The following is a 26433-nucleotide window of genomic DNA, read 5'->3' as shown; positions in this document are numbered from 1 at the left end:
CAGACATGGTACTTCCTGCAAAATAAAATCTGTTGGAAGCTAAATAGTCATTTTCCTTTCATTTTATTTTTCTTTGTAGAAGGACTTGGCAAAGACTTAGTTATTAGTATTGTCCCTTTTTAAGCTGAGAATAACACTGTTTAGAATGCAGGAGGGTTTTTTTAGAAATTGTAGTTGTTCTTGCCTTTGGTTGGAAGGCTGCATGTAAATAGATATGAATAGTTTAACATAGTTAAAAGAAGCTGAGGGAAGACACCAGAATGTTCTCCATGGCTCCTTCCTATGGATGATTGCAAACTCATCAGTGCCTGGGGTCAAATGATGGAAAAGAGCTTCCTCTTCCTATCTGCAAGGGGAGTAAATCCAAGTAGTGAGGTAGTTGGAAAGGAAAATACTGCTCAGTAATTTTAGTACATTGAAATCAGAGTCAGAAACAGGCATAATACATTTCTTAAGATGAATCAGGAGAATAATATGAAGATACAATATAACTAGTACATACAAACTATCGAAATTTGAAAAACTAGAATTTAACTGGTTCACAATCTAAAGAAGCAAATGATGTACATCAATCAGTGGCAAATGAAGCATATTTCAGAAAGTATGTTACATAGAGCTCGTTGTCATAATTCTGACCATAATCCATAGCGTGGACCATTTTTAACTCCATAACAAAGATTTTGGAAGAGCCAAGCACGATTTAGTGGAGATCCATGGCAATGATAAATTGGTCAAATGGACAATAACTGCTTGGTAATTTGATGGAAGAGAAAAAGAAAAGAAGCCATCAACTTCCCAAGATTTTAAGAGATTTGTTTGCAGATTTTAAGAACTGGGTTTTCTCTGCCATTTCTGAGAAAACGGGAAAATCAATTTTAAGTTAGCATTTTCAGTTATCTGTTGCGAGGTTTTGCATGGATGCTAATTGACCCCATACATACATAAGTTCAGATAAATACGTGCTCACTGACATAGTTCTTGGTTTTTTTAATTTGCTTTATTTCATGAGGTAAGGGCATGGGACCCATGGCCCAGGGACTGTGCCTGAGCAGCGCAGGGTGGGGGCCAGGCTGCTGGTGGGCAGGGCAGGCAGCGGCCCCAGCGTCTGACTCCAGAGCAGGACTGGGCCGAGGCCCCCATGGGGGCGCTGTCCTCCCACGTCAAAATTGCGCGGTGCGGGCCAGGTCAGCTAGGATGTGCGGTGGGGTCAGGCAGGGCTGGCCTTCAGGGAGGCCTACTCTGCCGCCTACCCGGCCCGGAGGACTCTGGGACGCCGCAGGCTGGGTCCCGGCGGCGGCGGCGGCGAGGCCGTGGTGTGGTGGCTGAAGAGGCCGGGGTGAGCACCCTGAGCAAGGCCAGATGCTTCCTCGCGCAGCAGTTGCAGCTCCGGTGCACCGTGGAGCCTGAGGGTCCTGTGGCCTTGAAGGTGAGGCGCTCGCTCATGCTCCTCCTGCAGCCTGTCCTGCTCCTCACAAAGGCGCTGCTTTGCCGGGGGTGGGATTGGGGCTTAGGTGCCACACTTTGGCTCTGCTCCGGTCCGATAGCCTGTATTTTAAACGTGTGCAACTGCGCAGCTCGTCTGGCCCCTGTCATGAGCAGCGCTTCAGGTAGGCCGTGAGTGGGCTAGGCCAGGCTGGAGGGCCCAGGGAGGGCAGTCGGCTGGGGGGCCTGGCTCCAGAGGGCAGGAATCTTGAGGGGCAGGCTTGGCAATATAGTTCTTACTTGATTCTTGGGGGCTACTGTGTGTCAGCCTGTGCTGGGCCTTAACAAGGCTGGACCATTTCCCACTGGCCTCCGTGAGGCCTTGCTGTTCTGACCCCAACCTCCCTTTCCCGCTGTCCTCCTATGTGAACCCCTGGCACTGTGTAGTGGCAGCAGCCTCGGTTTGCCCCCATATGTCACACAGGTTTCTTTTCCTTCCCAATGGGTATACTAAAGAGTGAAACTTTTAAAATGAATTAAATATTCTACTACAAATATCTCCCTCCAGAAAGTACGAGGAACTTCATGAGTGAGACATGATTCTTACTATAATTTTTATGGGGAAAAGAAATAACCTGGAAAACTAGGGTCACCAGAAGAAGAGAAGCCTCCCCCGCCCCAATCTGTACTCCGCAGGTGTAGATTTTCTGTCCGGTGGAGGGCACTGCCCTGTTATACTGCATTTCATAAGGCAGGCCTGAGAACGCGCCTTGTTGGTAGCTCCAGGCAGGCTAGACGTGGAGTTTCAGATGCTTATGAGTAATCTGGAAATGGCAACTCATGAATTTGGAACCAATAGGATGTTGCCCATCTACCAGGAGAAGAAGAAGCCCCTGAGACTACTAGGAGTTGATCTTGGGCATTCCTTTTCTTGCTGGGAAAAGGCAGAGGTGCCTTGGCTCAGTTCATTGTCCAGACAATCAAGTACAATAACAGAACCATCTTCCGACAACCGTTATCATACCATACTGACTGGTTAGAGCAAGAAAACAAGTCTGCACAAGCTTCACTCTGAAGCTGATGACATTTCTTGGTCTGTCTTTTGCCTCAAATCCTGGACTCTGCACAGACTTCCAAGTGTTTTTACAAACTACTACCAATCTCAGCAAAACTCTTACTTCTTGATAGTTTGACAAAGGTTTGGTGCTTACTCAGTTATGTACAGTAAGATGTGAAATCAGCTTGAACATTCAGGAGGAAGATTTATGCTATTTCTCAAACAAAGCATTGTATTATGTTGCTTTTTGATAGCTCTCCCTGGAAAATTCCCAGAGATGTTACTCAGGAAAACCAAAATATGGGACCTGTTCTTTCAGCAATAGCCAATCTTATGTCCTTCCACATACCTCAGGGAAAACTCATTGTCTCTCAGGCCTATATAGGACACCATGGGCTAATAAATGAGGCACAGCCTGGGAGGTTCAGGATTTCTAGGTTCTACCTGGTGAAAGCTTTCTTTTCTAGAAGAACTACCCAAATCTGGATAACGATTGTGAAGGTATTAACCAACGGACTGAAGTTATATACAGCTTTGGAGACTGAGACTGAGTCATTCATTCACCCATTCACTCCCATTCATTTATGACCTGACTCCCAATGGTAGACTAGTGACATAGAATAATCAAGGCAAAGATGTACCAAGAAGAAGGAGTCAGGCTTATCAAAGAAAGGGATTCTTAGAATGGCAGACATCCCATTAGAAATGGTACTTAAGCTCAACAGATGGTTAGAAATAGCTTGATGGTCAAAACTACTGAGCCAGTTCCAGGAGTCTCTTATTTAGTCAGTATTGCGCTAGGTCTCCCAAAGATGCCCCTGCTCTAATCCTTGGAACCTGTGAATATGTTACCTTACCTGATGAAAGGATTTTCCACATGTGATTCAAATTAAGGACATTGAGATGGGAAAAGTAGCTTGGATTATCCAGGTGGGGCCAATCCAGTTGCAGGAGTCCTTAAAAGCAAAGAAACTTCCCCAGCTGCTGAGAATCAGACAGATGGCCGCATAGGAAGGACGCTCCGTGTCATTTCTGGCTTTCAAGATGTCGAAGAGGCTGTTGACCATGGGAAGTGGGGAGCCTCTAGGAGCAGAAAAGGCAGAGGAGCACTTTCTCCCTTGGAGCTTCCACTAGGAATACAGACAAGCTTACACCCTGTGAGATTTCATTGGGACTTCTGACCTCCAGGCGGTAAGAGTTGTATCTGTTAATTTACTAAACAGCAATAGAGAATGAATACAAGTATTTCTACAGTGCACCTGGGCAAGCACTAGGCTAAATACAAAAACTACAACCATCTAAAAGTAGACCCAGTTCCTGTCCTAGGAAGTCCAGGAAGGATGGGGTTCTAACCTAAGCGAAAACTGTAGCATAAATAAGTACAAGATAGGGAGCCACCATCTTAAGGTATTTACTTTCGATATTTTCTTTGAATCATAAATGTAAACAATTTCTGAATCAACTTTTCCACCTACAGAATGTGCCTTTCACAACAATGTAATGAATTTGTGTAACTTCAAAGCCTTTTACTACAGAGGTAAAGTAGTAACCAACTTAGTTTTTTTTTAATGGTAAATCTACAACATTGTTTAGAAAAAAATTGTCAATAGAGACAAGTGGAATGAATAGCTAAAAATGAACCCACAGATATAATAAAAGCAAGTGATGTGCAGAATTAAATACAAAAGGTTGCCAATTTTTATATCTAGTTTAGTAATACTGGTTATTTCTGAATCACTATGTATAAATATATTCCTATATTGATAGATTTTAGGTCATAAACATCTGAAGAAATGAAGCATGTCCTTTCATAAGTTGATTTCAAAATTGTATTTTATATTTGGATTTATTTGCTTATCAAAGGAATCCAATTGACCTAGTGGGGAAGACAACAGGTTGAAAAAGCTCATTATTTTTAATAGTTAGATTGGCTTTTTGGTGAAGCGTTCTCAAACATTCTGTATCTCATTGTAGAAATGCATCCTAATTTATGTAAAAATAGGAAGGAGATAAACATCCTTATAAAAGGCTGACTTAGAGAATGAGCCTTCTACTTCAATGAAATAAAAAACTTCTGTCAAGTACAAATACAGGAGCAATGCTATAATATGTAATTAATGATTCTTACTGACAATTTTTGTAGATACTATCTTCATATATGAAATCAATGCATTTTTGTTTCACATTATACCTCTCTAGTGTCCATGAGGATTTCTTAGTTTCTACATTACTGACTTGGGGGACTGGATAATTCTTTATTGTTGGGGGCTTTCCTGTACATTGCAGTATTTAGTAGCATCTCTGACTGCTGCCCGTTCTAAACCAATAGTGTCTTCTCCCTGTCCATCCCCTTCCAGTTTTTACAATCAAATCTGTCTTCAGATATTACCAATGTCCTAGGATGGGTGGGAATACAAAACCTTATTGGAGAATCACTAGCCTAAGTGATGACTAGTGATTAACAAAAACTAAAATAAAAGAAAAATAATCTATTGTTGGAGAAATGTGTCATCTTGTAATTCATGATTGCAATTCCTATTGACATGGTGAAGAAGATAGTCTCCATTAGTAGGGCATGGGGGAATTTTCTTAAGAGTTAATTTTGTAACTTATTGACCAGCTGTGTGGTGTATACAGATAGACCTTTCATTGCAATGACTAAGCTCTTTCAACTTCACAGCTGAAATTAAAATAAAACTTTAAAAATACTTGGGATTTCTAGGAGGCAATAATAATATTCTGTCAGCTACTATCTCAAATTATTCACCAGATCCCATCCTAGTTAAATTGAAGGACAGCTAGATATAATGACTTAAAAAAGAAAAGGCAAAGTCTTAATAGATCCCTCAAAATTATTTAAATATTGTATTCATTATCAATAAAGTTTTTAAAAAGTCATAAAATACTAGGAGCAGAGAGAGACATAGAAAGATGACAAAGTATAATCCCATGTCATGAAACAGCTTGATGAATAAATGCCTGAGATGTGGTATGTGGTATCACATAAAATACTGATACATTAAAATTATCTTTGTTTTTGTAAGTTTACTTACAAAATATTTTATTCCCAGGGGTGGATCAGTTTGGAGGAAGGTAGAAAAGGGGATTCCTTAGGAATTGTGGAATTATATATTATTTTTATTCTTTCTGCAGCCAGAGTAACATTGGGGTTTATTTGCAACATATAATGAAAATTATTTTGAAGAGTGATTTGTGCATGCTATTTAAATAAAACATTAATTTAAATCTCTGGATTTTAAAAATGAAATAAAAGTATCCTTAAAGTGAACAGTATTACATAAAATTCAAAAAAGTAGTTCAATTTGGATTGAACTAAAGACATGTATCAGAAAGCCAATGTACACGAAAAGCAAAGCTGACATATTTCTGGAGTTGAACTACAGTTAAACCTTGTTATGCCTGTGAAACACTAATGAGAAGACAGCACTGGCTTTTTTGAGCAAATGATATATTCAAGGGAAAGGATGATGTGTATCCTGCTCGAGGTAAACTGGTGAAGGAATGACGCTTTTCAGAGACCCATGTCTACGTGGCTTGCAGTGTGGTTGGTGTCTAGATCTGTTACCATCTCTGGTGCTTTGAAGTTAGCATGGGTTGGGAAAAATAGCTTTTATATACAGTTTTACTGGAAGAAATCCACATCTTGGATTTGTGACTCAGCAGAGATACATATTTTTAAAAATCAATGTTTCTCTATATTTTGCCACCAAATACACAAAAAAGGAAATACTTATTTCTGTATTGCAGTGAATCAAATGTAAGTTTACTCATTTTACATAGCTGGCCTTAAACGTGTAACCCTGTATTTCTGGAAATAATGGCAAATTTAAAGAATACTAATCTTTCCAAGAGTGAATACTTTTGAATTCCTTATTTTAAAGTGACAACATAAATTCCTGTGATTTAATCTATGGAAATACCAGATCTTAGCGTACAATGCATACAAAACACACACAGACACACACACACACACACACACACACACACACAGATATACATAAGGAGGCTACATGTTCTTTTTGCCCTTAGGAGATCGAAGTTTGATTTACCAAGCTAGCAGATGGATTGGCAATTGAAATCAAACTCCTCTGTCTTCCTCAAACCCTAGGCATGAGGGTTGTTTCTTCTGATTGGTTATCCCTGGAGAGAAGTAAAGAGCAAAGGGAGAAAATATTGTGTCCAAACGCACCTGAGCTGGCTGCTGGATCAATGGTCAGTATCAGCGGGGCTCTAGTTAATGAAGCCTCCACCAGTGTCACCGCCTTGCTGACAACAGTGGGTACCGCTGGTACCAATGCACAGGAAGCCAAATCTAAGCCAAAATAATTGCTTCATTTTGTGGTACAAAGATATAAATCTGATTTTTGTGTACATAAGAGCAAGCTTTAAATCCTTAACTGGAAGAGAGCCTTGCTCAGAACACAGGGTGAGATATGACAGAGGCCATGCAGCATCCCAGCTCACAGGACTCCGGGAGAATTGCTGAGAGGGCTTTATAATCCAGGAAGGGCGGGCTCTGTGGGCAAACATCCCCCCAAAGCCCGCAGTCTTCCTCCCAGGGAGAAAATAGTTGTTTTCATTTGTGCTTTTACATGATAAAGTGTTTTGACAAATCAATAGGAGCAGGGAAAACCCCCACTGATGTGATTTACATCTAATTTATCTCATGATTGCCTCATTATTATGGGGGACCCTCCGCAGGACAACCCCCCCAAATGCTGAATCTGGCATACACTTGAGAGTTATAAGGAAAATGGAAATGACAGGCCTAACTTGGAATATCCATGTCATGGTTAAATTTTTTTGAATTTCCTTGAACTGCCTTTGTGCTGGAAAGGAAAAATATGAGGCAGTTAAATCCTTTTCAAGACATTTTTCTATGTGTCACTAAGATAAAAATTAAGGCACAGTTTTCAGAGACTTTAAGACATTGCAGCCCACAAGTAAAGAATTCACATGCTACCTATAGGTGTCATGTATGTTTTCAAATTCCTACATCATAGTCCATCTTAAATCTGGGTCTTAAAAATGCATTATGCTTGTTTTCAATTATGAGAATAAGTCAGTCCCTCACTGGACACCCAGAGAATCACAAACAGATTTGACTAGCTTCAAAGCAGATCTGCTGTGGTAGTAAAAGAGTAGAGAAACATGTCTGTATAATTCTCATGGGAAGGAGTGAGAATTCAAATTGATCACTCAGATTTCAAGTCATTACTTCAAGGTACAATAAACACTTTAGAACCGTTATCCTTTTAAATGAGCCACTTTTTTCAACCTTAATATTTTCCCAAAAAATCTCCTTTTTCTTTCTCCCTAACATTTTTCATTCACTGATTTTTTTTTTCTTCACAAGGAGTTATTTTGATCATGCAGGGAACAGATCATTTTCTGCCACCATTTCCAGGCTGTCTGTGCTTGGGCCAGTCAATATTTTGAGTTTCTTTGCCTAATCTTGTTAAAACTTGCACAATTATTAAGTGAATATAGGGATGTGCCTAAGCACCATGGCGCTCAAATAGAATACCCATAAATAATACAAGTGAAATGGAAACACACTCCATTTTTTTCTGTCTCTTTGAGCACAACAACAAAAGTCAACACGGGATAGTAAAGAAGTAACTTGGTAAGCTTTCTTCTTAGTCCTCTCTGTTGCTTGCTTATTGTTCAAGCTACCACTTCTCCAGTTCCAAGTCATTCATTAGTAAAACCTTGTGCACTATACCTGTTGGGCTGGCTTTCCTCACCTTTGTTTTTGTTGCATGTCTCTTATCAGCAAGGAGAGGGAGAGAGGGGAATATGAATATAAATGTCTTAGCTATATTTTAGCTCTTTAATGCAATTCTAGATTTTCTCAAGATTCTTCTGTAGTCAGTAGATGGCAGGGTAATGTGAGAAATAGGACAGAACTAGAACAACATCTGACTTTTTTCAGTAACCTTGGGAATACTCTTATCTTTCTGGGCTTCAGGTTCTCCGCTGCTAAGTAGGTGTGAGGGAAGCAGTGATATCACTCTCTTAGTAACTTTGAGGAAATACACATGAATGAGGTGATGCAGGTAACCATTCAGCAGTATTTGTCAAGTACTTGCAATATTCCAGATCCTCTGCAGAGACTGAGGATAGGGGAGAACCAGTAACAGGCATTGTCTCTGCTGTCAGAGTTTATAACCTTGCATGAAAAGCAGACATTAAATAATGACAGAATTATTTAAGTTATGAGAGTGATGTATTATAAAAGATACATTGTTAAAAGAGCTCATTTCAATGGTTAAGAATAATAATAAGGAATAAGAAATATTATAATAATGAAAGGCCAGGTAAAACAAGGAGCATACTGTCAACCTTACTTAAAATACTTGATACATGCACAACTAAGTAAAGTTTTTCCGAATTCAGAATGCATACAACCATTAAAATATAAAAATATCTCCTGTTTAGTCTATTTTCATTCAAAAAAAAGCATTATGAAAATAGCCTATAGCTTCAAGGATATTCTCAAGGATATTCTTAAATATAATGAAAAAACTGTGTTTCTTTCTGATGAGAGCCATTCAAACATTTTAAATTGTTGAAGTCATATTAAAAATAAAGGCAAGTGTTGACAAACAATGTACATTACCTAGACATTATTAACAACAGAATTGCTTGTCAGCTTTCAAAATTTCATTCATTTATTTAAAAAGTATTTCAGTGCCTCTACACTAGGCATTTAGGTTAACTCTATCACACCTTTAGGCAAAATTGCAAAACCACTTCAATTCCATGTATTTCCTGGCCCCTTCCTTGTCTTCCTACTCCTTCATGATTCCTTTAGATAGGTCACAGACCTTCCCAAACCCTCCCACTGTGGTCTTTCATTGAAGAAATTCATTTAGCCAAATTTCTTTACGTATCTAAACTACCCATGCCTTGGTAGCTGATTCCTCAGGTTCTCTTTGGAGAGTGGATGATAGCAAGGAGAAGAGTACTCAGATGGCCCTCCTGTGTGGAACAGTCTTGCACTCTACCTCCCATGCTCTTGGACTACCTTTGACTCCAGCCAATACTTAGCCCAACAGTTTCACCCTGGTCAGATCTATAGCACCTGACCCCAGCTGCTGTAGGTGCGAATCAAGTCTGCCCAAGGCTTCTTTGATACTAGGACAAGGGATAGCTGTGGACATCAGCCTGGTGTCCATGCAGCCATGTTATGTAAGTGAGGGTAGACACCCTCATTTGGATGATGCAGGATAGGGCAATGTATAAATGCTTCCCTCTCCTAGTATTCAGGTGGGTTGTATCATCAGCTTTTCACTACTATGACCCAAATACCAGAGAAAAACAACTTTAAAGAAGGAAAGATTAATTTTGGCTCAAGGTTTCAGAACTTTTAGTCTGCAGCCAGCTGGTTGTGTTTGTCTTAGTCTTGTGACAAGGCAGAAAGAAACGTGGTGGAATAGTATGGCAGAAGAAAGTTGCTTGCTTTATGGCATCCAGGAAGAAGAGAGGACAGAGAGAGAAAGAAGTCAGAAAGTCAGAGAGAAAGGATACAAGGACCAGATACAGTTTTTAAGATCACACCCCCCATAAGCCATTCCCTTGGACTAGACCCCACTTCCTATTTTCACCCCCTTTCAATCACGCTATCAAATTATGATCTCATCAGTAGATCAATCCATTGATGAAGGCACAGCTTTCACAATTCAGTCACTTTCCAAAAGCCCATCAGCAGCCAAGCCCTCAACACAATGAGCCTTCTAAGGGACATACATTCAAACTGTATCACAGATAAATCCCAAGCACACATTCTCTGGCTGCAAAGTCCCCATGGGATTCTATTTTAGATGCTCTTAGGCTGCCTTCTCTTCCTTCCCTATTGCATTTTTCCAGTCTTCCATTTTCAGCCCATGTGATCGCTTCCCAGAATAAGTCACCAGCCTGTAACCTTGTCACAAACTGCTTTTGGACTTCAAGGGATGGGGACACAGACTTGGGTGATTGCTGACATGATCCATGTGAGTGCTTGAATAACAGTGAAGTGGGCAGATTGTGAGATTATCTCAGACTGTGATACAGGCTTTAAAGAAACAGAAAGTAACCAAGTCCATGTGGTTAGGGGTGCCAGTTGGGAGGTTGTTGGTGACACAGTCTTAGGACGGTCTGGAAAGGCCACAGAGAGAGCCTTTGAAATGACACAAAAACAATGGGAAAGAATTGGCTATGGGAAATTCTAGGTGAAGAAGTGTACCTTATGTTAAAAGAGAGTAAGGTCCCTCAGGAAGCTTAGAAAGGTGTACCCGGGAAATGGAAAAGAATAGAAGAGTTGGGCTGGGGATTTAGCTCAGTGGCACCGCACCTGCCTGGCAAGTGCAAGGTTCTGAGCTCAATCCCTGGTACCAAAAAAAAAAAAAAAAAAAAAAAAGAATAAAAGAGTAGGTGAAGCACACTGATTCAGAGAAATGGTCAGATGCCAGATTGTTTTTCAGGTCTTGCGTTTTGCACTCAACTAGAAAATATTAAAGGATTTTAAGCAAAGAAAGTGAAATGATGTGATGTGGATTGTACATAGTTTATTTTGACTGCTGCATGGAAAGTGACTGTTGAATCTGCCTGAGAAATTTACCGATTTTTTATTTATCCTTGCCCTCGTTCAAATGTTTAAGTTATATGCATATATCTGGATGCCTGGTTAGCAATTTCATTCATTTAAAGTTTGACTCTTTAAATTTTGCTTTAAAGGCTGGGGATTTAGCTCAGTGTTTCCGCAGCCTGCGTCGCAAGTGAAAGGTCCCGAGTTTGATCCCTGGTACAAAGAAAAAAAAGATTTTTTAAAAATAGAATCTCTTTCACCTTCCTTTTCCATCATCTCTTAAGTGACTAATAATCACTTCATCTCCTTCCTTTGAGACAGACAGGGCTGAAGTGTCTGCAGGTGCAGTAGACACAGGGAAGCTAGGTCTGAGGAGGCAGCAGGGCCTGCAGGGCTGGGACAGAGGAGGTGGGGAGGCAACAGAGAGGGGCCTGAGGCAGCGGTCTGAGTTTCACTGGCAGGAGGCAAAGACTGGTGACACCATGGCAAGTGATGATAGTGGGCATCACTGTCGGATAAGAGTTAAAATCTGAAAAAACTAAAATCAGTGGTGTTAAATTAGACCTGGAGGCATTGGTATAACCTCACAATGAAAAGTTACATACTGAAATAGATGTATGTATGTGTGTGTCCGTGAATATGGACGTATTTTCTAGCCCTGTGTATTGTAAAGGCCCAGGAGCAAGGCTACGCCTGGAAAAGTGAAAACACCTAGCACGCAAGTCTCTATTTCTTTTTTTAAAACCGATGGCTTTTTAATAAATTTCCTTAACATTTATTCATTGTATGCATTAATGGGGTTTAATGCAATCTTTACATACATGCATATAGCACACACTAATCAAATCCTATCACCCTTCCATGCGCCCACCAAAGGCACACTTCCACATTGTTAGTAATCACTGTTCTACTTTCTGGTGAACCTTCTCAGCTTACATGAGAGAACGTGTATAGTACTTGTCTTTCTGTGCCTATTTCTCTTAACATAATCGCTTCCAGTACAATCCATTCTGTGTCAAATGGTAGAATTGCATTGTTTTAAAGGCTGAATAAGGCTTCATTGCGTATAAGTACCACAATTTGTTCACTGTTTCCTTATCTACTGGTAAGCACTGGCTCATTCTGTATCTTACTAGTTGTGAATTGTGCAGTAATAAGCATGGGCATGCACGTATTTCTTTGGTATACTGACTTTACTTCCTTTGGAGATGTACCCAGGAGCGGGATATCTGAATCACATGGAATACTTATTTTTAGCTTTGTGAATCTCCTTTATATTGTCCTTCATAGTGACTGTACATTAGTACATTCCCACAAGTGTATGAGTTCTCTGCTCCATAGCCTCTCCAACATTTTTTTTATAATAGTCACTCTGTTGTGACATATTTCACTTCAGTTTTGGTTCACATTCTCCCGATGGTTAATACTGTACATTTTAAAATATATTTGGCCATTTATGTTCATTCTTTTGAAAATTATCTACTTATGTCACTTGCCCATTTTAAGATTAGATTATATGGATTTTTTCTCTGTTGCTGTTCTTTTGAGTTCTTTATATATTCTGGATATTAAGCTCTGTCAGATAAATAGTAGATATTTTCCTATTTTTGGTTAATCTCTTTACTCTGTTGATCATTTCCTTTGCTCTGTTTTTTGGTTTGATAGATTTACCTCAAAAATCATTGCCTGTAACAGCTTGTTTCTATGTCAATGCCATGCTTTTTTAGTTACTATCTCTAGTGTTTCTCGAAAACAGATACTGTGATGTGGCCATCTTGGTTCTTTCTGCTCAAGATTGCTTTGCCCATTCCAGGTCTTTTGTGCCTCCAGATGAATTTTCAGGATTATTTTTTATAGTTCTGTGGTATTTTGTTGGGTATGGCATTGATTCTGTAGATCACTTTGAGTAGCACGGACATTTTAACAGTATTTCTTTTAACCCATGAACACAGTAGGTTTTCTGTTTTTTTGTGTTTTTAATTTCTTCCCTTAGCATTTAGCAAATTTTAATGTAGTCTTTCATTTAGTGGTGATATTTTATTCTTAGGTTTTATTTTTTTATTTTTTAATTAAAAAAAATTTTTTTTTTGGTACCAGGGATCGAACTCAGGACCTTGCACTTGCAAGGTAGGTGCCAGAACCACTGAGCTAAATCCCCGGCCCCTATTCTTAGGTTTTTAATGCTTTTGTTTTGCTATTGCGAATGAGATTGCTTTCATGATTTCTTTTTCATCAAATATGAGAATACAAAAATACTGGGGGTTTTGTATGTTGATTTTGTACACTACTGAATTGATTTATCAGTTATAATCTTTTGGTGGAGTCCTCAGGTTTTTTGTGTCTAGAATCATGTCTTGTGTTCAGGGATAATTAGACTTATCCTTTCCTGTCTGTGTGATATTTGTTTCATTCTCTTGTCTAATTATTCAGGCTAAAACTTCTAGCACTATATTGGATAACAGTGGTGAGTGTGAACATACTTGTCTTTTTCTGATTAGACGAAAGGCTTTCGGTTTTTCCCCTTGGTGTGATGTTGGCTATGGGTTTGTCTTTATTATATTGAGCCTTTATTACATTGACTCTTTATTATATAGCCTGTATTATATTGAGTCAAGATTCTTCTATACCTGATTTCAGAGCTCTTATCATAAAGATGTGTTAAATTTTATCAAAGACTTTTCCTGCAACCAGGGAAGATAGTATGATTTTTATCTTTGATTCTGTTGAGGTGATTCATTACATTTATTGATTGTTGTTGAATCACCTTTGCATCCCAACTTGCATGGTACATGATTCTTTTGATGTGCTGTTGAATTAAATTTATTGGCAAATTCTTGAGTATTTTTGAATCAGGGATGTTTGTATAGTTTTCCTTTTTTTTCTGTGTGCATGCATATGTTTGTGAGTGTGTGTGTGTGTCCTTGTCATGTTTTAGGATAAAGGTAATGTTGGCTGCACAGAATGATTTTGGAAGAGTTTCCTCTCTTAATGTTGTGGAACAATGTGAGAAGAATTAGCAATAGTTCTTTAAAAGTTTGGAATATTCAACATGAGGCTGTCCCAGGTTTTTCTTTATTGGTAGACTTTTTTTAAAAAAAACTGATTCAATCTCATTACTTGCTACAAGTTTGTTCAGGTATTTTATGTCCTCTTGGTTCATTCTGATAGGTCATACATATACTATTTAAATTTCTGTGCATCTAAGTTTTCTAGTTTGTTAACGCATACTTTTTCAAAATATTTCCTAGTGACCCTTTATACTTCTCGGGTATTGGTTAGAATGTCTTCTTTTTCATGTTTAATTTTATTTGTGTCTTTCATTCTTGGTAAGTCTAGCTAAAGATTTTCTAGTTCATTTTTTTTTGTTGTATTTTGTGGTTTTTAGACTGTATTTCACTTATTCTGCTGACATTTGTTATATTTTCCTTCTAATTTGAGATTTGGTTTGGTCTTGCTTTTCTAAATCCTTGAGAAATATAATTAGTTTATTTGAAATCTTTCTAATTTTTGATGTAGGCAGTCATTGTTATAAATGTTCCTGTTGGTAATGCTTTTTATTCATCCCCTAAGTTCTGGATTTATGTTTCCATTTTCATTTGTTTTGAGCAATTTTTTAAGTTTTTCTCCTGACTTTCTCAATGACCCACTTTCTATTCAAAGGTCTGTCGATCATTCCTGATGCATTTGTATAATATCTACATTTTCCTATGCTGGTGAATTCTAGTTTTATTTAATTGTGATTTGCAAAAATACAGATAATCTTATTTTTGGATTTAAAAGACTAATTTTGTAGCCTAATATATGGTTCATTCTAGAGGATATTCATGATTTTATGAAACAAATGTGTATTCTGTTAACTGTTGGAGGGAGTATTGTGGAAATGTCTTAAAGTTCTTTGATCTATAGTGTAGCTTAACCTTGATATTTCTTTGTTGATTTTTTTTTTGTCCTAGATGACCTTTCTACTGGTGACAGTAGAGTGTTGAAATCCCCCAAAATTATTGTATTGGAGCCTGTCTCTCTTGTTAAGTCCCACAATGTTTGTTTCATAAAATTGGGTGTTCTGACAATAGGCACATAGATTAATCATTGTATCTTCCTGATGAACTGATCCCTTGATCATTATATAGTGATCTCCTTTATCTCTTTTACACTTAGCCTTTTTGTCAGATGTTATCATGGCTATTTAGGGTTCTATAAGCCTCCTGCATCTGAATGTCTATGTCTGTCCAAAAATTAAATTTTCATCAAATAAGTTTTCTAATGCCTTTAACTTTTATTTTCTTGCCTGGGAATATTTCAAAGATGCAGGTATGTGTTCATTTAATGGTATCACAGAGCTCTAGAAATCTCCTTTTATTTTTTTCTTTTCCCCTTTTTTCTGAATGGGATCTTAAAAGACTGTCTTCAACTTCAGGTATTCTTTCTTCTGCTTGATCCAATTTATTGTTGAGACTCTGAACTCAATTTTTATTTGACTTATTCAGATCTTAATTTACCACAATTTGGGGGGTTTTCCCCAAAAATGTTTCACTTTCTGAATTTCTGATGCATACCCTGCATTACCCTCTTAATCTCATACAGTCATTCATTTGTATTTTCTACGATCTCACTGAGTTTTATAATTCTATTAAATTCTTTATCATGATGCTTAACTAGTTATATTTATTTGGGATTTGCTGCTAGTTATGTTCTTAAGTCATCTTATTACCTTGATTTTCTATTTCTTGCTCCTGTATTAAGATTTTCATAGCAAGTGGATTAGGTATCTCCATAGCTATTTTGTTTTTATTAGTACACGTTTACAGTGCATAATGTATTCATTGTGTGGTAGTTGGTATATGTACATGACACATTTTAATTCCTTTTATACTCCCTCAATCTTTCCATCTTTCCCCATGCCATTTGCAGGAGACCTATCTCCCTGTCCTATTGTTTCTTTTATTTTGCTCTTTAATTTATGTATACTTTGGGTTTCCTATACAACAGAAACCATATGATATTTAAGCTTGTGTGTCTGATTTATTTCACTTAGCATTATTGATTCATGGTGCATCCATTTTCCTATATGTTTCGTTCCATGTTTGTGCTGCTATAAATATGGGTATGCTTGTCTCACTATAATATGACTTTAACTATTGGAAGATAGCCAAAAGGAGAAAAGTAAGTCAAATGGATTTTTTTATTTTTAGTATTTTTGAGGAATTTCCATATTTGTTGTACTAGTTTACATTCCCACCAGCAATGTCTTTCTTGGTTTACTATCATATCCTTTATCTCAGAGGCTGCCTTTTCTCGTATACACTTACACCAATTTTCTTATGATTAAACTTTGCATATTGTAACTTTTTCATTTCTTATACTCAACTTATCTGTCTATATTTCAAATGTATACCTTCTCTAAGTCAGATGTTATTACTGCTTTTTCAAAATCATTTTGTGTTGAAATCATTATGGACTCACAGGTACTTGAGGAATGAGGTGTTCCGTGCACTCCTTACCCAGCTTCACCCAGTGTTGGCCATTTGCAAAAATAATAGGGTGATATTAAAAGCAGGAAATGGACTTCTTTACCAGCAGTATATGACAGGCCTGAATTCTTGTCATCCACTCTTGCATTAGGTAACTGGGATTTTTCATGTTAGCAATTCAAGTAGGTTCAGGTGATATAGCATTATGGTTTTAAATTGTATTTCTTTAATGGCTAATTATGGTGAATATCATCTCTTTTTTCTAAGGGTTTCACAGGATCACTAAGTTGCCAGACTGTACTGGGACTTGTGATTCTCCTGCCTCAGTCTCTCTCCAGAGTTATCCGATGACAGGCCTGCTCCACTATACTTAGGCCCAACACATTTTTATTTGCCTATTTCGTAAACTGCCTTTCATTTCTTTTGGCTCTTTTCAAATAAGATTTCTTTGAGTTTGGGGGAACTTTATAAAATACATTCTAGACATTTCTACCTTCGCAAACAAGTTCTGCACATATTTTGTCCAGTTTATGGCACTGGTTCACCTGTAGCTCCAATGGAGAGGAACAGCCACCTGGAGAAGTCTTGCCAGGTCTGCATCAGGCTCTGGATGACACTGATTCGCAGCCCAGAGAGAGAGGCACGGTTCCGCAGCATTTGGCGCTCCTGGGGGAGAAGCACTCGGTGAGAGGCACTGGAGCTCTAGCCAGCCCCCTGGATGAGGCCTCTGGCCTGGCCACAGAGACCCTCACGGAGCCCCGAGAGGGGTCACTTGGGAAGCAAGGGATAAGAGAGCCCAGGATGGCAGCTACAGCCAAGGAAAAGGTGCCAGGAGGGAGGACTGGGGCAGGAGAGTCCAGGCCACGCGGCCCTAGGAAGGAGGGGCCTGAGGCCTATGCAGGGATCGGAGCTCAGAGGACACTTGAGAGCACATAAAGGTGAAGAGAGGTCCCAGGCCCCTCCTGAAACTGACCTGAGGGCCCCTGGAGACCCCGTGCTCCACCACCTGGGTGCGGGCTGAGGCTTCCATGATGTAGTGCCTGAGGACCGTGCTGATGACACACTGGGCCACACTTGGGAGGTGAATGACAGTGGAGCAGACGGTGGCAGCCCGCTGCTCCTTGGCCTTTTTGCCCCGCTGCAACCAGGTGGAATCCTGGAAAGGGGAGAGCGCCATGGTTTTAAACAGCTCCTGGGGAGAGATAGTGTCACTGGGCCTGCCACAGACCACAGGGCCCCAAGCAAGGACAGAGACCACTGATCAGTCTGGAGCTCAGAAAGTCAGGACTGTAGCTCACGCCTCGTGGGGAATTCGGGGTTCTGTCTCCCTGCCACAAGGACATCTTACATAAGAGTGACCCTATGGTGTGCAAGGATGGAGCTGGGATATGAACAGGACGTGGGCTCAGCAGGTCTTGATGGCAGATGCCTGGAAGGAGTCCACACTTGCCTTTCCTTCTGGGCCCAGCCACTTACCATGTCCCTCAGCGTGACCCAGTCTGCCACCAGATCAGGAGGGCCCCATCATGTGAGGCTTCCCTGCACTCACCCTAGTTTTCATGGTCATAGGTGAAGGCCAGGATGGCACCACTGGTAGAAGTGGCCCTGCTCTGGCTGGCTCCAGCTCCAGAGTCTCAGTTCCAGTCTGCTTCTTCTCTGGAATAACCCGAGGTGGCTTTCTAGGTGCACCTGGCCATGGAGCTGGCACTGCAGCCAACTCTTGCCCCAGAATGGGTGGTGGATCTACCGCTGGCTTAGAGGCTGCTGCCGGAGCTGCCTCTCCCTCTCCAGTTGGACCTGGGACTGGTGCTGCCGCCTGGGCTGTAGGAAAAAAAAGGTGCCAAACATTGTTGCCTTGCTCTTAACCTTTCCCTGCCTTCCGGAAAATCTTCCAACCCTGATTCCACAACAGGACATCTGCTCAGACTGTGGTCCACCACCTGAGGGGCCCAAGGCTCATGTTTGGGCCTTGCCCAACCCAGCCAAGAGCCTCCTCCTGGTGGGTCCAGCACCAACCCTCCTCGTGTGCTTTGATGGACACATCCCAGGCCTCCTCACCCCCAGGCTTGGCCTTCATGGTCTGTGTGTCTTCCAGCTGGGTCAGTAGAAGGTGCGCACGGTGCTCCAGATCTGAGCCAGGCAGGTGCAGCTGCACGTACTCCACCAGCTGCTTGAGGCTCACGAACTCCGGAGGCTGCTGGAACTGGTCTGGATACTTTTCCAGCCATGTGCCCAAGATGGTAGAGATGGCACTGAGGACAGGTGGGTGGGCAGTGTCAGGGACCTGACCTCCCCTTCTCGATGGCATCCCAAGGCACACCTGTGGGGCCTGGGCTACTGTGCTCCCCAGTTCACTGAGTGAACAGCCCCACTCAGCCTGAGCCCCTCAGACCTTCCATCCAGAGTTTGGCCAAGAGACCCGGCAGAGACTGCAGAGAGACTCCACTGGAGGGAGCCCTAGATCAACTCCCCTTCTTCAGAGAAGCCCACACTCTGCTGTGTGGAACTGGTAACACACCTGCCCCTGCTCACTGGAAGGTGAACTCTTCAATGGTTGTTGCTCCCACCCATGACCCTGGTGACACCTCAACCTGTGGCCTGGGCTGCCAGGCTGCTTCCACGTCTGAGACACCTATGGGTCTTGTCTTCCCAGCCACGCTTCCGCTGAGGGGTGCAGCCACCCCTTACTGTCATCAAGTCGCCTGGAAACTACCAGCAGAGTAGCAAGGCCACATAGGAGCATGCTGCTCCCCAAACAGCCAGTGTCCCAGTGAGGGCGGGGGTGGACCCACAGGGCTGGCATGGGCTCTGGTGGAGCGGATGCTCACAGTGCTTGGCTCAAATCCCCGGGCCCCTCCTGTTCCCTGGTGGAGGACCCCACCCACAGCTCTTATTTCCTCCTCCTGCAAGGGAAGCCCCAGACCTCAGCCCTCCAGCAGGAAACACAAATACAGGAGCTGGTATTTGCCCCCTCCCTGTCTCAGCTCCCCAGTTCCGCAGTCCGGACACAGGGACACAGGAACCTTCCCTCTTGAGCCAAATCCCACTCACCTTTTCAGCTGATCCAGAGGCCCGCCATTTTCGCTGGAGTAGTGGAGGCTTTGGCTGTGTGTAGAGGCCATGAGGGAATCACATCTGTAACCAGCAGGATGAAATGATACTTTAGCTGTGAGAACTTTTCCTTAGGGACAAGTGGCTTCTCCAGACTTCCTCAAGCTGAGGACTTAACTGCCACCCCCTCTTCTCCTAAGCCCAGACCACAGGAGACAATATGCAGAGCTGCCCCAGGAGGTCAGGCCCCACTTCATTTCCAGAAGGAAGGGGGGGAGTGGAATGTGTCTGGGAGCCATGGAGCAAGCCTGGAGAGGTGCCTTCTTTTCTGGTGTGCCCCCTCCCCTGTGCCTTACTGTGAAAGACCCTGCACACACGGACACTGAGAGATGGTGCTCTGAGGCAAAGCAGCACCTCCGTCCCCTTGGAGTGAGATTTAAAGAAAGCTTTTCTCTTACCCCGCCCCCACCCCAAATGGCTTCCTTTGGTTTTCCAGGGGTGAGCAAACAAACCCGAGCAGATGGATATGGGAGGCTGGTAACACACCTACCCTACCTTCTCATGACTTCTTGTGTCACTGGCTACCCTGACATAAAAATAAAGCCTAAGAGAAAAGGTATTTTCCTGCCCTTTTTCCCTGAATTGGGTTAAGTACCCAGAAATGTGCCTGTATACAATTAGTGCTTCATATCTGTGTGTGCCATGGATGAACCCAACCATCACCTTCGCAAATATCTCCATGGGTCTCAGGCCCCTCAGTCCATCCCCAGGGCTCCTGCTCTGCCTGTATCTAAGAGAAGAGTATCCCAGGTGGAATCCAGAGCCTCTTTCACAGATGGGGAAACTTTCTCTGAGGCCTCAAGTGAGGAGCCAGGCTGAGAGCTTCTCCATGTCGATGAAAGGTGAATGTCACACTCAAGTGGACCACAGTGCTGGGTAACCAAGTACACGATCAAGCACAGGACAGGCATTTGCAGGCTCAACTCCCTTGCTCCTGACCACACCCTGCAGGTCCTCCTATTAGCCTTACAATTGTCACACAGCAAACTGGGTCACCAAGTGGTGCAAAGCATTCCCAAAACCCAGCCAGATGGAGCTCCCCTGACCTACAAGGGGGTGCACAAACCTTTTCAACAGCAGATCCAGCACCTGCTGTGTGGTCCCAAATACTTGGCAGTTTTTCAAAAACTCGTGCGGGAACGAAGAGTTCCCTTGAAGCAAGGATCGCACAAGATGGTTGACCATGGACTCCCTTACCTCCATCTTCAAAAACTCTAAACAAGCTTGAGTATCCAGAGTCAGGCTTGACTCCTTTTCATCCTGGAGTGGGACCTTCGAGGGAGGTTAACATGGAAACAGTAGTTTTATGAATCACCTGTTTGTTTCTGGGACCAATATTCAACACAACTTAAGAGGAGCAGAGGGCCAGGGTTTTAGCTCAATACTTCCGGCCCCTGCCTCAAAAGTGCAAGGTCCTGAGTTCGATCCCAGGTACAAAAAAAAAAAAGAGAGAGATGAGGAGAAGCTTATTTGGGCTCATGGTTTTAGAGCGTTTAGTTCATAGTTGGCTGGCTCCAAGGCAGAAACAGGATGATCCAAGGGCATGGCAGAGGAAAGCTGTTCGGCCCATGCAGCCAGAAAGCAGAGGAGGAGAAAGGATCCTGGGACAAAATGTACCCTCCAGGGTCACACCCACAATGACCTACCTCCCCAGTCAGGCCCCAATTCCCAACAATATATTCAGCTATGGAGTTATCAGTGACTCCAGTGATCTGGAGATGAGTAAGTAAGCCACCCACATGATCCCATCACCTTCCAAAAGCCCCACCTCTGGATACATGAAACATTTGGGGTCATTTTCAATTTAAGTCACAACCTTAGAAAACTATCAAGTGACTCTGCCATATATGATAACGTGAGAGCAGTACAGATTTTTTGTTGACACTCGATCATGTGCTTGGGCACACACTCTCACACAGCCAGGGAAGGTCTGGACCCATACAGGAGGGATCAGAGCAGTGTGCTCACCTTTGCTGACCTGCCCTCGGCTCCTGTGTTCCCCATTTTGACTCCTCTGAGAAAATGGCCACAGGCGTCCTGTGAGACTCGGGCCGAGTTTCTCCAGGTGCGACTGACTCCTCTCCTGAGAGATCTCCTGAGGCCTGAGCCTTGGGAAGTCGGGAGACAGCAAGAAAACATCCTCACGTGTCCTGTGTCTCCAGACAAGTGAGCAGGCATCAGTTAGTGGTGCTATGTGTTGCTTGGCAACAGGGTTCTGAGCAAACTGTCATCATAATGAAGTGAGGTCATCTACTGGGATCTCTTCAACTGAACTTTTCCTCGCACTGGACGTAAAATAGCCCCTGGGCTGCTGATTGCCCCCAACTCATACTCAGTACACAACCTGACAGAGTGACACAAAAACACTTGGCCCAATGTCCCTGGGCAGGCCAGGGCTTAGCTGGCACCCCAGGAAACTGATGAACCCTGCCACTCTTACTTTGGGTTAGGTTTAGACATTAGGGTTTAGGGTTAGAAGTCAGGTTTAACTTTTGTTGTGAGGGTCAGAGTTTGTTTTAGTGATTAGATTCTGGGTTAGGATTTAGGGTTCAGGGTTAGGGTTCAGTGTTAGACAAAGAGTTATGATTTAGGGGTAGGGGTAGGTATAGGGGGTTAGTTCCTGGTGTAGAGCTTATGTTTTACAATTAAGGTTAGGTTTTGGATTAGTATTAGATTTCTGGGTTAGGGTTTGAGTAATTGTGAAGGCTACAGAAAGTTTTAGTGGTAGGCCTTTGGTTAGAATAGATTTAGGGTTAGAAGTTAAGAGTTATGCTGGCAGTTTTTGTTAGGTTAATTTTAAATATTAGAGTTAGGGGTTAGGATTACCGTTATAACTAGCTATATTTATAACAAAATTAGAGGTTTCATTAAATTTGGAAACATTCAAGATTTTTGGCTTTCAATAATTCTTTATAATATCTAAAATTTTAATCACCCCTGCAAAACCATAGACATACCTAAAATCACTCATAGGCTTGCTGCCAGTTTTCTGTTTTCACAGTTTCTTTCCTCTGTCACCCATTGGTTGTTCAGGAGGGTGTTGTTCAATTTCCATGTGTTTGTGGGTGTTTTGCGGTTTCTTATGTTATTGATCTCCAATTGTATTGCACTATGGTCTGATAATATACAGGGGATAACTTCGATTCTTTTACGTTTACTTAGATATGTCCTATGAGCTAGCATGTGATCTATTTTGGAGAATGACCCGTGTGCAGCTGAAAAGAATGTGTATTCTGATTTTGTGGGGTGGAACACTCTGTAAACATCTATTAAGTCCATCTATTCAATAGCTTTGTTTGTTCTAGAATTTCATTGTTAATTTTTTTCCTAGTTGATCTGTCTATTTGTGACAGAGGGGTGTTGAGGTCCCCCACTACAATTGTATCAGTGCTTATTTGGTTTTTCATGTCCATTAATATTTGTTTTGTGTAGTTGGGGGCATTTGTACTTGGTTAGGATTGTCATCTCTTCCTCTTGGATTGGTCCTTTCAGAAGGATGTAGTGACCATCTTTGTCTCTCAGTTAGTTTTGGTTTGAAATCTACTTTGTCTGCAAATAAGATTGCTATGCCTGCTTTTTTCTGGGTTTCTGTTGCATGGAGAACTGTTTTCCATCCTTTTACTTTCAGTCTATGGATTTCCTTTTGAGTTAAGTGTGTTTTTTGTATACAGCGTATTGCTGGGTTTTGGTTCTTAATCCATTCTGCCAGTCTATTTCTTTTGATTGGTGAATTGAGGCCATTAACATTGATGGTTATAATTGACAGATATTGACTCATCCTTGTCATGAAGTTTTACTGTTGTTGGCTCTTTTGTTATTTTCTCCCCTTTCGCTTTAGTGCCTTACCTTGCTTGGTGCCTTCTCTCTGCTGGGCCTCATGGAGTTGTGACCTTCATTGTCTTTTTTAGGATATTGCTTAAAATTGTTTGGAATGCTGGTTTGGTGTTCATAAAATTTCTCAGGTGTTCTTTGTCATGGAAGTATCTAATTTCCCCATCGATTTTGAAAGATAATTTTGCCAGATACAACAGTCTAGGTTGGAAGTTTTTTTCTTTTAGGGCTTGAAATACTTCACTCCAGGCTCTCCTTGATTTGAAGGTTTGTGTTGAGAAGTCTGCTGTGATTCTGATGGGCTTTCCTTTGTAGGTGATTTGTTCCTTTTCTCTAATTGCCCGTAGAATATTGTTCTTCTGTTGGGTTTCTGGGATCTTGACTATTATATGTCTAGGTGTAGATTTTTTTTTTGGTCATGGCTGGATGGAGTTCTGTATGCCTCACTTATCTGTACGTCCAACTCTCTACCTCTGTCTGGGAAGTCATTTACTATTATTTCTGTGAACAGTGTTTTTATGTCTGTTGTACTTTCTCCCGTTTTTTCATGGACTCCTATGAGTCTTATGTTATTCTTCTTTGCATCATCTAGCAGCTGTTGGATTGATTTCTCATGGTCCCTTACTATCTTTCAGAAATCTCTGTTTTCATGGTCCTTAACTGCAAACCTGTCTTCTATATCTGATATTCTGTCTTCAGATTCTCTTAGTCTGCTCTGCATGCTTTCAATGGAGTTTTTAATCTCCTGAATACCTGTTTGAATCTGTTTCATGGATTCCAAGTTTCTTTCTTATGTTGAGCGATCATGTTTTCCATTTCTTTCTTATGCTGGGCATTCATGGCTTCCAGCATGTTTCTGATCTCATCTATTTTCTTATCTGTTTCTGCTCTAGAGCTTCTAATCATTTCTTTCACTCTGCTCACCATGTCCATATTTATCTGGGAGATTATTTCTGTTTTGAAATTTTCTAGAGCCTCATGCATCTGCTTTGTTACTTCCTGTGCTATCAGTTCAGGGTGTCCAAGTGTTGCTTATAGGAGCTTTCCACCTCATTTCCCCCAGAATTTCCTTTTTGTGGTGTGGAAGCCTGCATTTGTGCCTTGCTTAAGTGTCTTCTCATTTTTGTTTTTGGTACTGTCCTTGATTTAATTCCTGGGTTGATATTTCTTTTTTCTTTTTTTTTTTTTTTTGGTACCGGGGATCGAACTCAGGTCCTTGGGCTTGCACAGCAGGCAGCGAAACCACTGAGCTAAATCCCCAGCCCCCTGGGTTGATATTTCAAGATTGCTTAACATAGGTATCTTTGTTACTTGTGATTAAAACCCTTGTGGAATGATTGCTTTTCAGAGGTGTCTTCTAGATCTGGCTTGTGTTTGGGTTTTGAGACTCTAATGACTCTGAAGCTATTGTATGTTTCTTATACCAGAAAGGAAAACTAATTAAATTAATCACAATATGTTAGCCCAAATGATATAGTCAACAATACCATAGCATCAAGCACAGCTTAGAAAATGACACTTTGTGGTAGTTATTAATCTATCACTTTTAACTATGTGAGTTAAATTAAAACCAAGGACCAACCCAATGTAAGTTTATAATGAATAAACTCTTCAATATAGCATCTTTCCCCTTTGGGGTGGGGAGCTAAAAGGAGTTGGGGAGGGAGGGACAGGTAGAAAGAACAGGTAAGATTAGTGGTGAGGCCAGAAGACACAGAAAGATCACACAAACTCTAAGAAGTTGTTAAAGGCAAGAGAAAATGGCAGGATGAAAGAACAAAGATGTGAATAGAATCACCTAAAGCAACAGGGAGGCTAGATACCAAATTTACTTTCCTTTAAACCTAATGATAATCAAGAGAAGGAAAAAGAGAAGAAAAGAACAGTAAGGGAGAAATCTGAATTCAGTGCAGAAAGGAACAAATGGGGAGATGAGGGGCAATGTGGGACAGTGAGAGAATGAGAGAGAGAGAAAGAGAGAGAGAGGGAGGGAGGGAGGGAGGGAGAGGGAGAGAAGATAAAAGAAAGAAAAGTAAAACTTTGAAGAGTAGAAAAAAAGTAAAAATTAAGAATTAAAAATAAGAAAAAAAATTTTTTTTTTTTTTTTTGCAAATAACAATAGAAATCATGGGCCTCCTTCAGGGTATGTCTCTGTTGTCACAGTAGGCAGCGTAGGAATCCCTGTGCATACACAAGTCAGTGAGTGTCAGCAAGCCAGCAGCAGACCAAGTACAGTGGTCTGATGTGCCTTTGTTGTAGGGGTTCTCTTTACTTTTCTGCTGAGCTTCCGTTTTCTTCCAGAAGCCTGAGAAGCCCTCTTTCTGTTACTAACTTCTGCTCTGTCTTGTGGCGCTCAGGACAAGGGTCTTTATAATCTCCTGTGCAGCTGCAGGCAGGCGGGGGGCGGGGGGGGGGCGGGGGGGGCGGAGACACTGAGCGTTGGAGGCGGGCGCGGCTAAGTGGACCTCACCGTGTTGTGGGCGTGGCCCGGGACCACCGCAGGAACTTCAACCTGCTTGTCTCGGGGCTGCTTGTCTCAGGGGGCCGGTTGCTGCTCGCTGCAGCTTTGAGAGCTGTGGGGTGAGGGTGGGGCTGCAAGACCATATGCAAAGTTTCTTCACTCCTAGGTCTGCCTACTCAGACATTATCTCATTTCTCAAGTTGGCTTCTGGGTGCATTACCTTGAATGTTTGCTGGGAGATAATGTGAAATCCATTTCCTAAGCAAAGTATGCAATTAGGGTGGAGTGTCAACTTGATTGGCTTTGGGCTATGTCAAGGAGGATTAGTGGCACACACTTGTGAAATTTCCTAGGTGGGTCATGGAGGCATGGTCCTGGAATCTGTCTGGTTTTGCACTCCTTTGTCTCTGGTACTGTTTTCCTGCTCTGCTTCCTGGCAACCATGAACTAAGCAGTTTTGCTCCAATATACCTTTCCTCCATGATAT

The 26433-nt window shown here is 41.7% G+C and overlaps 1 protein-coding gene across 1 annotated transcript; it reads right to left on the bottom strand.

The window, feature by feature from the left end:
• Positions 1-14498: 14498 nt before the first annotated feature.
• LOC147823167 (ral guanine nucleotide dissociation stimulator-like) lies at positions 14499-22824 on the bottom strand. Its single transcript, XM_087193865.1, has 7 exons — positions 21623-22824; positions 20721-20926; positions 19595-19678; positions 18602-18795; positions 18093-18364; positions 17517-17699; positions 14499-17209 (listed from the first exon to the last, which is right to left on the bottom strand). The coding sequence occupies exons 1-7, from the start codon at positions 21830-21832 to the stop codon at positions 17072-17074; spliced, it is 1287 nt and encodes a 428-aa protein (XP_087049991.1). The 5' UTR covers positions 21833-22824; the 3' UTR covers positions 14499-17071.
• Between the last annotated feature and the right edge of the window lie 3609 nt (positions 22825-26433).

The sequence above is a fragment of the Heterocephalus glaber genome, unplaced genomic scaffold, assembly GCF_053883595.1.
Source record: "Heterocephalus glaber isolate CG9 unplaced genomic scaffold, H.glaber_assembly_v1.0 deba00001600, whole genome shotgun sequence".
NCBI lineage: Eukaryota > Metazoa > Chordata > Mammalia > Rodentia > Bathyergidae > Heterocephalus > Heterocephalus glaber.
The sequence above is the reverse complement of the archived record's forward strand: the minus strand, read 5'-3'. Positions and strand labels throughout refer to the sequence as shown.

What these genes read in the sequence shown, in the direction of transcription:
- LOC147823167 (XM_087193865.1), bottom strand. Translation starts at nt 21,832, where the DNA reads ATGCCTGCTCACTTGTCTGGAGACACAGGACACGTGAGGATGTTTTCT. An exon ending in CCGAGGGCAGGTCAGCAAAG is followed by an intron (nt 20,927 to 21,622) that starts GTGAGCACACTG and finishes CCTCCCTCGAAG; the next exon opens with GTCCCACTCCAGGATGAAAA. An exon ending in GGGTCTCCAGGGGCCCTCAG is followed by an intron (nt 17,210 to 17,516) that starts GTCAGTTTCAGG and finishes CTTCTCCCCCAG; the next exon opens with GAGCGCCAAATGCTGCGGAA.